General features: G+C 38.8%; 1 protein-coding gene across 1 annotated transcript in view; it reads right to left on the reverse strand.

The window, feature by feature from the left end:
• The window catches only part of Mrc1 (mannose receptor C-type 1), a 95,214-nt gene that overhangs the window by 47,724 nt on the left and 29,959 nt on the right, over positions 1-17,531 (reverse strand). The window contains exons 6-7 of the mRNA XM_057788047.1: positions 15,609-15,755; positions 10,273-10,458 (exon numbers count right to left, since the gene is read on the reverse strand). Coding sequence (XP_057644030.1) covers positions 10,273-10,458; positions 15,609-15,755 — 333 coding nt within the window. The remainder of the gene's footprint in view (positions 1-10,272; positions 10,459-15,608; positions 15,756-17,531) is intronic.

Consider the following 17,531-nt stretch of genomic DNA (forward strand, 5'->3'; position numbering starts at 1 on the left):
TCGCTTTCCCTTCCCCCACTCCAGGCCACTACAGTCGCAGAGCAGCGACCCCCCACAGAGCAGTTAATAGCTCCCTGCTTCTTCCAAACCCTCACTGCCTGATTTAAGTGAAGCACCCGCGGTTTTGAAGTAAAAGCCACCAACCCCTTCCCTTAACAGGCAGTACAATAATTTTTGTTTTGAGTTAATTGTTTCAGACCGGCTCTGGCTTAGACCATGTGGACTCAGGTGCATTTCTTTAGCCACCACTGGCAGGAAAACTTCATTACAGGTACATAATTTTCTTTTATAAATAAGAAAAATGTCTGAAAACATTACCATTCAAGACTTTAACAGCTTTTTCAGTTGTACCATGTGGGAGATTTTACAAGAAGTGTCTGTCAGCCCACAGATATGGATCTTTCTGGGATTCGTAGTTTTCCTTGGTACTGTATGGTTTGATAATAGAAATATGATAAAGTCTTTACGAGACAAGGATGAACGCTTAAAAACAATTGAGAATGACAACAATCTTCTCAAAAATCAGTTTGAAGTTCTCCAGGCAGAGAACAGATCTTTGTTTAACACAACTCGACAAACTGAAAAAAATTTAGAAGAGATACAGGCTGATGTTAAGGAGAAATTCATTACTATGGAAGAGGGAACAGCTGATTTGGATCGTAAGCTTCAGTCCCTTTCAGTAGGAACAGAAATATTAACTGAGAGAATCAAAACTGCTGAATGTGACAATCGGATTTTGTCTAAAGCTTATGACAGATTGACAGAAAGATTATCTATACAAGAAGGCACGGTATATGCTATAAAACTTATGTCCAAAGATGAGACGTTATCTCTAATGGACAAACTTCATACTTTAGAATCCTCAATGAAGGCTTTAGAACATAATTCTGGACAGGAGATTCAGACATTAAAGAAGGCAATGGTGAATAGAATTGAAAAGATTGAGGAATTTCTAAATTCTGAGGAAGAAGAGCAAGAGGTAGAAAGGCATATTTTAACTAAATCTGTGGGTAAATCCCTCCGGGACAATTCCCACAAAGCTCTACCTACAGTTCTACCTGCCTTTCCAGTTGTAACAACTGAGAAAGTAGTTGGTTCCAGAAACCCTAGGGTCATCAAGGAAGATACATGGGAACCTGTCCGTATGAATGATCTCAAAGAAATTAAACAGGCTGTAATGACTTTTGGAATGAATGCCTCTTTTGTTAAAGAGATGCTAAGATCTTGGGCTACCACGAATAAGGTCACGCCCAATGACTGGTTTCAACTGAGCTCTGCTGTCCTTGAGAGTGGAACGCAATTGAAATGGAAATGCTTAATCAGGCAAGAGGCTAGACTTTTAGAACAGCAAGAAAGAGCAAAGGGAATTGAGATTTCCATAGATCAAATTTTGGGAGAGGGGCTATTTTCTGAGCCTCAGGAACAAGCTAATTTGGATGAAAACATACTCTCTGTGTGTACTACAGCAGCCTTAAGGGCTTGGGACAGGGTGCAAGACCCAGGACAGAGGATGGAATCATTTGTCAGAGTTAAACAGGGTCAAAGAGAACCCTTTAGTGACTTTTTACAAAGAATAACTAAAGCTGTACAAATAGGGATATCTGACCCAGAAGCAAGACGTATAATGATCGAGACTTTGGCTTATGAAAATGCAAATGTGGAATGCAAAAGGATTTTGGGACCTTTAAAGCTCAGATCAGCGCCATTAGAAGAATGGGTCTTGCATACACTAGATGTTGATACATTTGACTATGGTACTGAAGCATGGGTAGAAGAAGCAATTTCCAATGGTAAAAGGAGACATCAGAATACCAAATGTTTTAATTGTGGCAAAATGGGTCATATGAAAAGGAATTGTAGACAACGGATTTTCAGAAATAATAATAATGCATCTTCTAGAAATAACAGAAATAGGAGGACTCAGCCTTCAGGTTTATGTAGAAGATGTGGAAAGGGCAGACACTGGACGAATGAGTGCAGGTCTACAAGAGATAGACAAGGCAACCTGATACAGACGGGAAACGTGAGAGGGGGGGCCTCACAGGCCCCCATGGCAAACATGGTTCAGTCATTTCCAGTTACTACAGAGAACGTGACTCGTCAGGACAATTAGAAAGCCCCATGCCTACTGTTACAAGCAATAATGATCAGAAAGATGAGTTCCGTGTGTTTTGGCAAACTTCTATAAATGACCAAAGACCAAAGCTGAGAGTGTGTATAAATGGCATTTTTATTACTGGCCTGCTGGACACAGGTGCGGATGTAAGTATCATTACCCCAGAATCTTGGCATCCATACTGGCCTCTTCAGAATGTAAATGTTCAGCTCCTGGGAATTGGAACCCTATCTCGAGTAAGGCAGAGCACGAGATGGGTTGAATGTATAGGACCAGAGGGACAAATAGGAAAATTAAGGCCATATGTAGCCAATATTGCAATGAATTTATGGGGTCGTGACCTATTACAACAATGGAATACCCAAATTAACATTCCTGCTACTTCTAGAGCCTATATTTCTGGGGATAATATTAAAAGATATTACAAACGGAGAAAACCGGCCATTCGGGCTGTACAAGAACAAGCAATTGATGTCCCTTCAGAGATACCAACAGCCTTGCCTTTAAAATGGTTGACTGAGAAACCAATATGGACAAAGCAATGGCCTTTAGCTGAGGAAAAGTTACAGGCTTTAGAACAGTTGGTACAAGAGCAATTAGATGCTGGACATATAGAAGAATCTACCAGCCCTTGGAATTCTCCTGTATTTGTGGTTAAGAAAAAATCAGGTAAATGGAGAACGGTGACAGATCTCAGGGCTATCAACAAGGTTATTCAACCTATGGGCCCTCTGCAATCTGGAATTCCTTTGCCCTCTTTATTGCCAAAAGGATGGCCTCTCATAGTTATTGATTTAAAGGATTGTTTTTTCACTATACCTTTACAAAAAGAAGATAGAGAAAAATTTGCCTTCACAGTGCCTACTTATAATAATTCTCAACCTTCGAGGAGGTACCACTGGGCCGTCCTCCCCCAGGGTATGTTAAATAGCCCCTCCCTGTGCCAATATTTTGTGAATCAACCATTGCAAATAATACGCAAGAAATTTCCCAAATCGATAGTATATCATTACATGGACGACATTTTGTTATCCGATTCAAACATGGATACCTTGAACAGACTGTTTGAAGAAATAAAAATACTTTTACCAAAATGGGGATTGCAAATTGCTCCTGAAAAGATTCAGAAGGGAGATTCTGTTAATTATTTAGGTTATAAAATAGGTTTACAAAAAATTAAGACACAAAAGGCACAAATTCGGAGAGATCGCCTACGGACTCTTAATGACTTTCAAAGACTATTAGGGGACATTTCCAGTCTACGGCCAGCTATTGGGATAACACCTAATCTAATAATTCATTTGAACAAAACCTTGGATGGTGACAAAGATTTAAACAGTCCCAGAGAATTAACAGCTGAAGCAGAAAAGGAACTGACGATGATTGAGGAAAAATTACAACAGGCACATGTGGATAGGGTAAATCCAGAGCTCGACTGTATTCTCGTCATACTACCGTCAAAAATTTCCCCTACAGGAATTTTAATGCAGAGAGATGATATTATCTTGGAATGGATCTTTTTACCACATAAACCAAGTAAGAAACTGAAAACTTATGTAGAAAAAGTCTCTGAGTTAATTATAAAAGGCAAGTTGAAACTTCGTCAACTAGCAGACATAGACCCAGCAGAAATTATAGTGCCTTTCACTGCTGATGAACTAAAGAAATTATGGGAAGATAATGAACCATGGCAAAGAGCTTGTGCTAATTTCTTGGGAGACATTAATAACAACTATCCAAAAAGCAAGAGGCTTAACTTCATAAAGAGAACTTCTTGGATCCTTCCTCGAATCGTCCGTGATACTCCAATAACTGGAGCCCGTACGTTCTATACTGATGCCAATAAATCAGGGAAGGCAGGTTACAAATCAGAAGACTTGGGTAAGGTGGAACAAAGTCCTTATGATTCTGCCCAGAAGGCAGAATTATATGCCATTCTTATGGTGCTAAGGGATTTTAAAGTACCTATTAATATAGTTACTGATTCACAATATGCAGAAAGAGTTATTTTACATATTGAAACTGCTGAATTTATACCTGATGATACAGAACTAACCTCTTTGTTTATACAGGTGCAAGATTTGATTAGGAACAGGCTTTGCCCTATGTACATAACACACATCCGATCCCATACGGGTCTGCCAGGTCCTCTAGCACAAGGTAATGCAGAAATTGATCAATTATTGATTGGTAGTGTGCTACAAGCCTCTGAATTTCATAAAAAACATCATGTTAATAGCAAAGGTTTGAAGAAAGAGTTTTCTATTACATGGCAACAAGCTAGGGAGATTGTAAAGAAATGCCCTATTTGCTCTTTCTATAACCAAACGCCACTGCCTGCAGGGGCTAATCCAAAGGGCACCCAAAGGAATGAAATCTGGCAGATGGATGTGTTCCACTTTGCAGAATTTGGAAAATTAAAATATGTTCATCACACCATTGACACGTATTCAGGCTTTCAGTGGGCAACGGCTTTAAGTTCAGAAAAAGCTGATTCAGTTATCACTCATTTATTAGAAGTCATGGCTATCATGGGTATACCTACACAAATAAAGACAGATAATGGTCCTGCTTATGTCTCTAGGAAAATGAAACGGTTTTTTGATTATTACAATATCAAGCATGTTACAGGTATACCATACAATCCTACAGGTCAAGCAGTCATAGAAAGATCAAATCGAACTATAAAGGATATGTTGAACAAACAGAAAGGGGTGGAAAACACCCCCAGAAATAGGTTACATAATGCTTTGTTAACCTTGAATTTCCTCAACGCTAATGAGAAGGGAACATCGGCTGCAGAAAGACATTGGATAATGGAAAAGTCTACTGAACTAAATCAACCAGTTTATTTCAAGGATGTGCTGACCTCACAATGGAAGCCAGGAGATGTGCTGCGTTGGGGAAGGGGATTTGCTCTTGTCTCCACAGGTGAGGAAAAATTGTGGATTCCATCAAAATTGATAAAGGTTCGTTTTGATGAAGAGAAGCCAGTTGGGAAAGATAAATAACAATTCAATCACATGGATGGCAATCATACTGATGGTAAGTAATACAAATAGGTTGGGGGCAGGGTTCTCTTCTTATCTCCACAGGAAAATACCCATCTTCAAAGAATTTAAGGTACCCCTAATATTTAATTACTGATGGAGGGACTTGTTCTGTAAGTATTAATTTATATATATATATATATATATATGTCTTAAACTTTCTTTGCTTTTCCTCATATCTGTGTCTTTCTTTATATGTCAGTATATGTCCTTGTTGTTAATGTTTAAATTTCCCATAACAAGCAACAAATTTTCCTACAGTAATCTTTGAAGTTTCCAGGATGAAGATGGGGCCCCACAACATCAACTCCATCTGGTTTTTATGACGTCATGATTTTTTTTTTAAAGCGCTAATATTAGACCTGTTTTTTGGTACCAACTACAAGAGACAATTTCGAATGGTGCACATTTTTGACAACACTCTGGTCGGACCTTCTCAAAACGCTCTGAGACTAGTTACAATTTTCTTAGGTCAAAGGTTAATTTGGAAATTTTACCATCATTTGCTTTCACAGGACCCCCTAAGAAGAACGTCGCCCCCATGTCAGCTAGAAGCAATCTTAGAGGACGGCATCCCCTCTCCCAACAGAGTTTGCCCTCAGGGTTGGGGACATCTTTTAATGGTTGGTTTAGGGATGAGGGGATGGGGTGATATTTTTTTTTTGGAAAAAAAAAAAAGAAGAAGAAGAAGAGGAAGAAGAAGGGGGTAACTGGTTTTTTGGGATGATTGGTATTTGTGAATTACTGTCTATAGAAAATTGTACTGGTACTGTTTCTTGTATATTGATATGTTAAATATTGAATATGAGTGTTCCTACCTCTATTTTTGTATGAGTATGCTTATAACTTTGTCCATATTGTATTGATATATCTACCATATTACATTGTACATTTCTACCTCTGATACTATGACATTGTTTACAGTTGAAGATCATTGTCTTCATATATTGCACAGTTGTTTATTCTTTTAGTCTTCAAAGTTAGATAGGTATTGAGAATTATATGTTTGTCATATTTATTTTTAAGTTTATCAGGTCTTTTAGTTACATAGAGATTATATTTAGTATAGATAGTATGATCTTCAGCCTCTTCGAAGAGCTGTAGAAAATGGCCTTTAATCTAACCTAAAATTTCTATGCCAAAGAGACACAATTACTCCTGGCAACACCACTCTACTCCCGAGAGAACGTTGAGCACCAAAGACACTCCACTGGGAGCTTGTCTTCTTGGCAGAACTGGCCTTTGGGTTAAGAAAAGCCCATACCTCAACTTCTGACAAAGATACAGAATATCCCTAAGTGGATGAAACAGGATTGTCTTATCTTGCCAAGACAGGGTAGGATAGTCCTAAGAAAGTTCCTTGCCTTTAATAATGGTATGCCAGTTATGTTAGGCCTTAGCCAAAGTTGGTTGACTCAACATTGCAAACGAGACTTTGGGTGATTGCCCAGGTAGTCAGTTGTCTCTGTCAATTGTTGCACATTTTGGATATCTCTCGATTGTTAAGTGATATTTATTCCCTTCTCAGATCTTTGACGGAGTTGAAGATTATATAATTGTAGTTACTCTCTATGTTATTTAGACTCCTTGAGATAGAATGTTTAGCAAAAGTTTTGTTCTCAATATTGTTTGTTATATTTATTATTTGTTATTATTGTATATAGTTGTATTTGGTTTGGTTCTATCTTATTTAGACAAAAGGGGGAGATGTAGGGACATAGCCCCACCCATTGGGGGCGTGTTCGCCTCGGGCTAATGTTTACGGATAAATCTGCCGGGCGTGAGCCCAGCAGCCCTTTTTCTTTTGCTCCGCTTTTCCGGTACACCGCGGGAACCTGTGGTCCTGTAAGTTTATTTCCTTATTAAAGCTGTATATATCTATATAATCTGTCTACATTCATTTGCGCCACCACAAGCTATCGTCCCAGTTCCAGGGATCTGAAAACCTTTTCTGGCCTCTGTGGATACAAGTGGTGCACAGACATACATGCAAGAAAAACACACGTACACATAAAGTAAAATGTTAAAGAGATAGGCTGCCAACTGATATTCGACACTTATTTACATAAATAAAAACATATTTGATAATTTTCATTATAAAACATTGTGTAATACACTGTACAATATTGCAAAACTAAAAAGTTCAGACTAAACTCACAACAAAGCAAAGATCTAAAATATGATCACTTTATCTTGAGGTTCTCTGGAGGGCATTATTAACTCTATGTACAGCCACACACCTAAGATATAAATGTCACAACAATAACGAAACAAATGGTTGAGGAGCTCAGGCTACAAAATAACATTTCCAAATTCAAAAAATTAGATGCTACACAATTCAATATCTGTTTAATTTGCTTAACTGCAAATGGCATTGTAATCTCTGGTTCTAATCTTTGAATGGTAAAAGACAAGGACTTCAAAGTTATACTAAAAAAATGATGTTTGGTAGAAAATGAAAAAAAACATCCTACAAGAATTTCCCTGAGTGGCTGATTTGTTCCTCCTAAAAGCTGTCAATCAACTTTTGAAGAAGTCTTCAAGTGAACTTCTGCCAGATGGAACAGATGTTTCCAGCATCCTGAAGCATGGGGACTGTGACAGAACGGGCCCCTCTTCCTTTCCCTTGAGTTGGCAGATCAGGAGCTTCTGAGCAGCAAACGCAGGCTGCAGAAAGTCTTCAATGCCCTCAAGAACTTAGGATGAGGACCACATAAAGCTGCACAGTTATATGTGAGACTGTTCTATGTGTATTTGTTTTAATTTATTAGTTTACAAAGAGTTGGGCTATTTTATGGCATTCCCACATACATTTTTCTTACTAAACTGTTTCCTGTTAGATTGTTTGCAATTCTACTAATATTCTACAAATACACATACATGGGCGTATGTTTCAAGTTGTTAAATCAATTTCATAAATCAGTCAAAGAAATTGTATGAACTGGTATTTATACCCTTCATGCTCAGGCTCCAGATTATCTACTTATTTCATTTCTATGACTAATAAAATGATTCTATGACTAATAAATCTAATATGACTAATAAAAGATTCTATCTCAACTAACTAAAAAGAAGTTTTGAAAAGCTTTCATTTATAAGCAATAATCTCAATTTTCTATAACTTAACTTTTACCAAGACTATTTTATTCTGTTAAATAAGGAAACACTGTACTAAAATAGCATAAATGGTATAGTTTAAATACTTTATTTTTAGTAACTTTTTTGACGTATTTATTTTTTATTTTATGTGAAGGAGTGTTTTGTCTGCATGTATGTCTGTATACCAGGTGCATACAATCCCCACTAAGGGCAGAAAAAGGCATCCTATCCTCTGGAACTGGCATTACAAATGGTTGTTAGCTGCTCTCTGGGTTCTGTGAAATTTACCCAGGTCCTCTGAAAGAATAACAATGCTCTTAACAGCTAAGCCATCTCTGCTCCCCATAACTCCCTTTTTCAATGTAAAGCTCTCTGACTCATTCCTTCATCCTCAGGCTGACTTGAGATGAAGCCTTGGTCATTCAGCTTCCTGAAATAATTATGGCAATAAAAATACATGGTTCTGCTGTAGCTTTGCCAAACCATACAGAATAGGACTGGCATTTCTTTGTGTCTCAACTAACCTGCTTCCTACATTAGTCCATTTGCAAGCTTCCCAATAGGTCTTGATAAAATTAAGTGACTGTTACTTAGATACTCTCATTGTGATTACAATTCCATCATTTAATCCAGGCTATGTGAGCACAGAATAATTAAGACATTGTTTACATGTTTCAAGGGTTATTTGTGTGTGGGGGGAGGGGTATATGATCATGCAAATGTGCACGCTCATGAATATAGGGCTAGAGGACAAACTCAGGTGTCCTTCCTCGGGTTCCATCAACTAACATGCTGAGTAGGCCAGGCTGACTACTCATTGATTATCAGGGATTGGCATGTCCACATCTGTCCACCATCAGGGCTACAGGAGGACCACCATACCCTAGCTTTATTCATTTATTTTTAGGAAACAACCAGGCATTTAAAGAATACTAAAAAAACAAACACAAACAAACCAGAACAGGACAAAATAAATAAACAAAGAAGGAGGAGGAGGAGAAGGAAGAGGAGGAGAAGCCATCAAAGAGAAGCATAAGAAGCACTAGGTTTTATGCTCAACCTGGAATCCTCTTCATGCTACAACCTATGGAGTTATCTCCCTCGCCCTTCCGAGCCTCGAGACTACACTCACTCAGGTTTTCAGAGGCAAATATTTCCACTGGAGCCTGGTGCCAGGAATGATAGTGTCTTTGGCATATTTTTCTGATCCTCCTGTCTTTTTCCTCATGTATTTGCTTAAAGCTTTTGCTTTCCCTGCACCCTGATAACTTTTCAGGCAATGAGCATCAGGAAGCGAGGCCCTCCATCACCATCGTCTGTTCCCTCTTGTTTTTGCTGGGTGGGAATTAGGAAGAGCTGCAACTGTTCAGCAGTCTCCACCGGTGGGAGATGAAAATAACCATCATTTCATCAGCAGGTCCTGCGAAGGGAGGGCCTGTCCTTTTGTCTCTCGGCCTGCTTTTCTTCAGACGTGATCCCACGTCATTTGGCTCATCTAGTATCTTATTTCTGGTTCTCTACATTTTCCATAGAGCCTTAACTATTTGCCTAAAATTGAGATGTAAATTTCTCTCAAAAGTTTAGGATAGCACCTTTCATAGTTACCCACTTCTTACTCTGCGTGACAGACACCTCAGTAAAGAAAAGAAAGTCCCGAGTCTGAGATGGTTCATTTATGGACATTTCTTGTGAGCTATAATATTGGCCTGACAAAAGCTCATACACACACAATTCCAAATTTTATGCTGTGACCAGGCTAAACACAGACATCCCCAAGTATAGACATGTGAGGAAATAATATTGAAAACTACCCATAAAGAGAAAATGTTAAATTTATTAATGATAGATACACTTATTTAAAATCTATATAATCTTAGTTGGCAGAAGTACCATCTACTTAAATTTATATTGTCAATCGACTATCAATTTAAACTAATTAAACATTTCGAGAGATTGGTGGCAAGGAGACAACCACAATGGGCTTAGTGTCAAGGGGAAGTTTCTCACCATATCCTAGCTGGGAAAAGATGAAGTCAAACTCCTCGATGCTGTGGATACTTGCCAGGTCACCGCCTTCCTTCCGGCAAGCTTGCAAGGCGTATCTCTGGATCTTCTTCTCTTCCCTGTGGATCTTGTAGCAGTGACCTGCGTACGGCCACCACTGACTAGGGCAGCCAGTAGGGACATCACTTGCTATAAGGGAAAAAGAAGTTTAGAAAGCATATGAAAGAAATTTGTTTAAATTTGGAACAATATTTTCAGCTACCCTAGATGTAAGATATTCTATTTTATGTCTATGTAATACTTCACAACTGTAAACATAAAGATAACATTCTTCATTTTATGGCATACACATTCACAAAGGATAAATGGGAAAGGAATATTCTATTTTTATTTAAAAGGGTGATTTGGGAGTGGGGAGACATCTTTTACTTTAAAATGAAGTCTGGTGCCTTAGACCATTCAGCCATTGAAGAGAGTCTAATTGTGCTAAAGATGCTAAGGTATGGAACTTCACAGTTGATGGCTCCTGGTGGGGGATGGGGTGTGGGAAAAGACTCAGTTATCTTTAAGGATCTGGTCACTGGGAGTTTGACCATGTTCCAAAAGTATATGGACAACACAAACTGGACTTGTATTTTTTTTCTTTTGTGAGGGAAGGCACAAGGAAGGGAGGGTAGACCTGGGAGGAATGGGAAGCAAACGTTAATAGGATACAAACATTGTATGAAATTCTCAAATAATCAGTAAAAATATTGTATTAAAAATAAATAAAAATAAAATGAATCCAAGGGATGATGAAATCATCACAATGTTACTGCATGCGAGAGGTCCTAGGTTCAAATGTCAGGGCCTAAATAAAGGAATAATAAAAGTGAAGACAAATGAGAACTCTATTTTTAGAATCTGTGTTTACAACTAGACTACACAACAGATCCTCTCATTTAATCTGTCCTTATCACTATCAATCCTGAAATGCACATCTGTGATACACTATTCAACAATGGGAAGCCTGAAGACTGATCCATCCTCTAAAAAAATTGCAATACTTCTTGTTCCCATGGACATTAAGGAGACTGCCATTTGCTAGAGAAAGAGCCATAGTCCTGGTAGGAGGAAGAGCTGAAGTAGAGAATAGGAAGGGTGTGGACATGAGGGTCGCCAGGGAACCTATGCAGTCATCATATGCTGAGCCTGCCACTTGTGCTCCGAATTGACCCAACACCACTTATTCACTCCCAAAAGACACCACCCATGACAGTGGCCATGAAAGCAATTTAGGTTCAGAAACTTTGGGGACAAAACCTGAATTTGCCACAAGGGTGTTTTAAGCAAGTCATAGTATATGAATCAAAGTAACCACATAGGTTTTGTTGGGTTTTTCTTTATTAAGCAGAAACCATAATAATACTATTAATACTAAATTAGCTATCCTCACTGTGTTCTAAACTAGGAAAGAATAGAGACCACACTTATAGAAGACAAGCCAAACAGAACCATTATTTTTTACATAAATCAGTGTTAAACATCCTCATTGTTGCTATAGGAAGCTGTGGTCAAATGCCATAACCTTGATCACATGTTACAAAAACTTTAATAGTAATGAGCAATGGGGGTGCTATAGTGCAGATGACTGAAGGGAGAGACATCCTCTTCTGAGGATGCTCTTGAGCCTGGCATGGGTCCTGGCACACAGTCAGTGCAATGAGTGATGGTTGGAAAAGATAATGATATTATATTTGACATACAGCAGCTTCCTTTGGTAGCTTTCCAGATACCATTTGACATAATCTTGACGTTGGATTGGTTTATATATATACAAGTTAGCTATTAAGTGAACTCAAATGTACTGCTCACACAATGCCTAGTACCGGTCCCCTTCTTTGTCATCCTCTCATTGGGGTTGGGGTGGAGGGAATGAAACAGGGTCCCCTGCAGTAACTCAGGATGGCCTCGAACTCATTTTCCCCTGCTTCAGCCTCTCTGCTGCTGAGATGACACTCCATTGCTGGATCTCGCGTCATCCTATGAATGAATGAGTCCCATTTCTCCCTAAGAGCAGAGGCTGAAGGCTTTGGTGCATGGGCAAAATGTGAGAAATTCTAATTTGCAACACCCTAAGCTGTACTACTGCGAAACAAAAATTCATATTTAAAAACTGTCATCCCTTACTACAATTTTAATCCTGGATACTTTCAGGGGTTGCCAAAAAGTTAAAAAATAGAAAACTTAGTGTAGCTTTGGAGCCCCCTGGTGGGATGTCTTAATTTTTCTGTCTAGGAAACTAAAAATAATGGCAGTCAACGCTGAAAGTTTCGAAAACTGAACAGAGAAGCCCGAAAAGTATTTAAAAATATAGTTAGGGAGGCTGTCCTTGAACTCGGAGACCCACCTGCTTCTGCCTCCTGGGTGCTGGGATTAAAGGTGTGTGCCATCACAGCTGGGAAATGCTACAGATTTAAATCTCTGCTTACAGGGGTTTATGTATGCGGTAGAATAATCCTCATAGCATGAAGATGGAAAGGCCAGTGTTAGTATAGCTAAGCAAGTGAAACAGAAACTTGAATAATGCAGGTGTAATGATATGAATGAGATTTTGCAAAAAGAAGAGTTACCAACATTCATATTTTACAAAGGAGGAACTTAAAACTGATGGATTAAGCAAGAAGGCCAAATTAAAGAATTCTGCCTTCCATTCCAGGGAAACTTAAAAATAACTTTTCTCCACTTCCCCAAAGTGGCGACTGCAAGTCTCTGAAGGAGAACTGTACGAACTCTTCCAAGAAAGATTTAGCCATCCCTTCTGCAACAGCAGTAGAAGAGACAAGTTGCAAGCACAGTTGAGGTATCCACAGGTTTGGCCACAGTCTCTCTGGAAAGTCTGTCAAGGGGAACCGAGACCATGAACTGGGGCCTCCACCCATATCCGTCAGATGTTATAAACCAGAGTCTACCACCATATTCATCAGTGATTAGGAAGCAGGGACCCAATCTACATCCATCAGTGATCATGCACCAGGGCCTTCCAACATTTCCATCAGTGAGCTTGTCTGTGTCTCTATCTACTAAAACTATAAACACGCTGACTTTCAGATATAGCAATTCTACTTCTAGGAATACCATCTCTGCAAAATGGCATGTGCATTAGTGTGTATAAGGGTATTTGACGTCACAAAATATTAAAAGCAAATTAATAATCAAGGCTGGGGGATTGCTCGGTTGGGAAAGTGCTGTCTTTTTAAGCACTTTGAGCCTGAGCTTCAAAATGCATGCTGAAATAAAAAGTATGTGCTTGTAATTCCAGTACTGAGGAGGTAGAGATGGGAGGATCCCTGGGGCACACTAGCCAGCCAGCCTAGTCCACTTGATGAGTTCTGGGCTAATTAAAGACCTCATTTCACAAAGAGAGAGAGAGAGAGAGAGAGAGAGAGAGAGAGAGAGAGAGAGAGAGAGAGAGAGAGAGAGAAGGAGGAGGAGGAGGAGGAGGAGGAGGAGGAGGAGGAGGAGGAAAAGGAGGAAGAGGAGGAGGAGGAGAAGGAGGAGGAGGGGAGAAGGGAAGAGAAGAGAAGAGAAGAGAAGAGAAGAGAAGAGAAGAGAAGAGAAGAGAAGAGAAGAGAAGAGAAGAGAAGGAAAAAGGGTGGAAGGAATGATTGGGAGTTATACTTTAACCTTGCACATACACACATGCACACAAAGTAAATAACAAAGTCTACTAACAAGGGACAAATCTTTCCAAGCAATGCCAATTATCCAGCCTCCCCCCCACACAAAATGTATGGAGAATCAACACACAAAGTGGAATGATGAACAAACTGGTGACTGACAAAACTTTAAGATGAGGACTATGTAAAAAAGCATGTTGCAATTTGTATAAAATAGAAAAAAATCACTATAAATGCATTTGCCTATAAACCACAAAAGAACCAACTATGGATATACATACTCAAAAATTGTGATCTTCCAGACAATAGCCCTGGGTGGTAGAAATCAAAGGTAGCAGGGGGATATCATTGCTGATCATTTGGTGCTTTTGGATTTCTAACCATGTCAATCATATTTACAAATATGCCAAAAAGTCAGAAAACAGGCTTAATTTTTTGCTGTCGTAAGATACCACAACCAAAGCGATTTATAAAATAAAAAAATTTAGTTGGGACTTATTATTTCAGAAGATTAGAGTCATGTGGGGACCATGGCAGCAGGAAGGCAGGCATGAAACTGGGGCAGGAGTTGAGAGCTCACATATTGAGACACAACCTTTAGGCAAAGATAGAGAATCAGCCAGTCATGGTACATGACATTAATCCCAGCAGTCAGGTAGCACAGGTGAGTGGAACTCTGTGAGTTCAAGACCAGGCTGGTCTACAGGGCGAGTTCCAGGACATTTAGAACTGTTATACAGAGAAACCCTGTCTCAAAAAAATAGGGAGATCCTGGGAATGGTCTATTAAAATATCAAAGCCTACCCCGAGTGACACCTCCTCCAATAAGGCTTTATCAACAAGGCCTTATCTCCTAATTCTTCCCAAAGGGTTCCACCAACTGTGGGGACTGAGTATTCAAAACTTTGAGCCTATAAGGGCCATTCATATTCAAACTACCACATGGGCCATCAAGTTTCCCAAGCAGAATAACTAAATAAACCCACGTAAAGCTGAGTCATCCTTCCAAATATCTGTAATGATGAAATAGTCTGTCTTTCAGTACTTTGAAAGGATAAGCCATTGCTGCCTTCCTTAGCAGATGAACTCTTCTATAGAATTAAAAAACCACTCATTATTTACTGTTCAGCTGGAGCCTAGCCTGTATACAATGCTTAGTGACTACTTTATTTTGGAGTCATTTATCCCATTGTGTAAAGATTTCAAAGTAAGATGCTACACTTAACCCAGCTTTACCCATGTGTCCAGAATAAAGTCATCCCTTCCAGGTATTTATTTCCTAGATTTAATTCCAGTTTTGTCAGGTATACAGAGGGTATACAGCCTATTAATTTATCTTTCCTCTTCTAGAACATGGCAAAAGAATACCTACTTTACAGGGATAGAGAGACAAAAATTCTTAGATAGATAGATAGATAGATAGATAGATAGATAGATAGATAGATAGATAGATAGATAGATATAGATAGATATCAAAAGTTTTAAAGTGTTCAAACACTTCTTTATATAGAAACATTAGCAGATGGTAGCAACAACCAAAGAAAAGGACTTTTAAACACATCATTATATGAACACCAACAAACTCTCTAGGATCATTTCATGCAAGTTTAATTGAGTTGCAATTTCATTTATCTTCAAGTTCTATTATTATATACATTCTGATCAAAGAGATCCACTTACCTGAGGGAATAATAAATGGGTTCAAAGTATTGTTGCCCTTTTTACAAATGTAGCCCAGTTTCTGCACACATTCCAGATTCTCCCACTTCGCATTTTTTCCAGGGTTTAGTGACACGCAGCTCTTTCCTGGTTCTGATGATGGACTTCCTTCAAGCAAACGACAAAGTTAGAGTGGGATAACGGGAGTTCTCATAAGTGGATGACTTCCATCTCCTTGGCCACTGCACTTTAAGCCGTCATCCTTGGGATTTAATGGATCCCCATCCTGTCTTTTGCTACACATTCACAAACGAGTATTTACTGAGTGCAGAGCAAAAGACATGGTGGGTATCTATTTGGTTTCTTGTTGCTGGCTTATTCCAAGGCTTAAGATGTTGATTACACAGTAGCATGCTTTGAAATAACCAACCTCAACAATGGACAGCATTAGACCTTAAACTTTAAACAGCCGTGATGATGGATGATATCCTGTGTCACACAGGACTGAATGAGAGGAATGTATGCTGCTCCAAATGACCTCTGTTAACCTTCCCCAGTCAGACAGACTCCAAAGTGAATACACAATGCGAGAGACAAACACAATGGTAAAGAGATCTGGAAGCCAATGTTCCCCACTCCCAGAGCTAAGATGCATTTAGTTGAACTCAATAATGAAAATCTTTGGATCTATCTCCTCATCTGTTTCATACAGGAAGTCACTTAAAGAATCAGACTGGGTTGACATCTACTGCAATAGATACACGCATCCACCTCTGTATCCTCCGATGTATAATTTATTTACTGCAATGGATACCTGTATTCATCCCTACATCCTCTGATAGAACGTTTATCTACTTCAGTGGATACATGCATCCAACCCTATATCCTCTTGTATCATTTTAACCCCAGTGTTCCATAACCAACTTCATCTCATTCCTGAAGTCTGGCAAATGAGCTACACACATTCTGTCAGTACCTTAATTTTGTGACCTTTGATAACTATTATCATGCACCTAAATTTCAGTCTCCCAAAAAGAAAATCATGTCATCTGAACTTGGAAGCCTTTAGCAGAAACATTTTGAGGTTGTATAAATACTATATAAAGGAAAATACTATTGGCAATAAGTAAAAAGAATTTTTTAAAAAGCTGTTGATAACATGACAATGATAACAGGAAAGTAAAGCTCATAGAGTTGGTGTTAGTACTAGGAAAAAAAATTCCAGGAGACAATAGCACATTTAATAAATACTACTCTTAACTAATGTGTTTGTTAGTAAGTCAAACTATATATTCATCTATTAAAGCAATACCACTGCCAACCTTGAGATAATAGTGTTCTTTATTGATCCATGGCTATTATATAGTTGAATTTATATTTCTTCATCATTCACAAAAAATATTCTTGATTGAAATAAAAATAAAGCTTAGTAAGACTCTCACTGGAAAGAAACAAAGATTAGTTTTGAAACTTTTTCATCTCTGGGTAGTAGCATATGTTGTTAGAAGCTACCAGAGGGCGATTAAGTGTGAGTCCAACCTCTCTAACTCCAGCTCACTACCATGCCTGGTTTATGGTAGAAGAGTGCAGTTAATGATTAGTGATGTCTGCCATGGAGCAGGAAAGGGGAGGAGGAATGTATCAGTTTTGTGTTGATCAGCTTCCCACTTACCTGCTCTTCTCCACACAACCCTACTCTCAACCAGTTTTTTTTAATAGCCCAGGTTATCTCAAACAATTGATCCTTGTGTTTCTGCCTCCTGAGTGTTAGGATCAGCCACAAATGTGCACTGCCATGCCTAAAGTCACAATTCTTTTTTAGTCTGAACCACTAAATGCCCTTTTAAAGCATTAGGCTTAAAAATGTTAAACTTTCTGTTTCATATCTTGACTTACTAATTGGGGGGGGGGGGGAGGTAAGGTTTCTATGTAGCTTTGGAGCCT

Source organism: Chionomys nivalis, chromosome 13 (assembly GCF_950005125.1).
Source record: "Chionomys nivalis chromosome 13, mChiNiv1.1, whole genome shotgun sequence".
NCBI lineage: Eukaryota > Metazoa > Chordata > Mammalia > Rodentia > Cricetidae > Chionomys > Chionomys nivalis.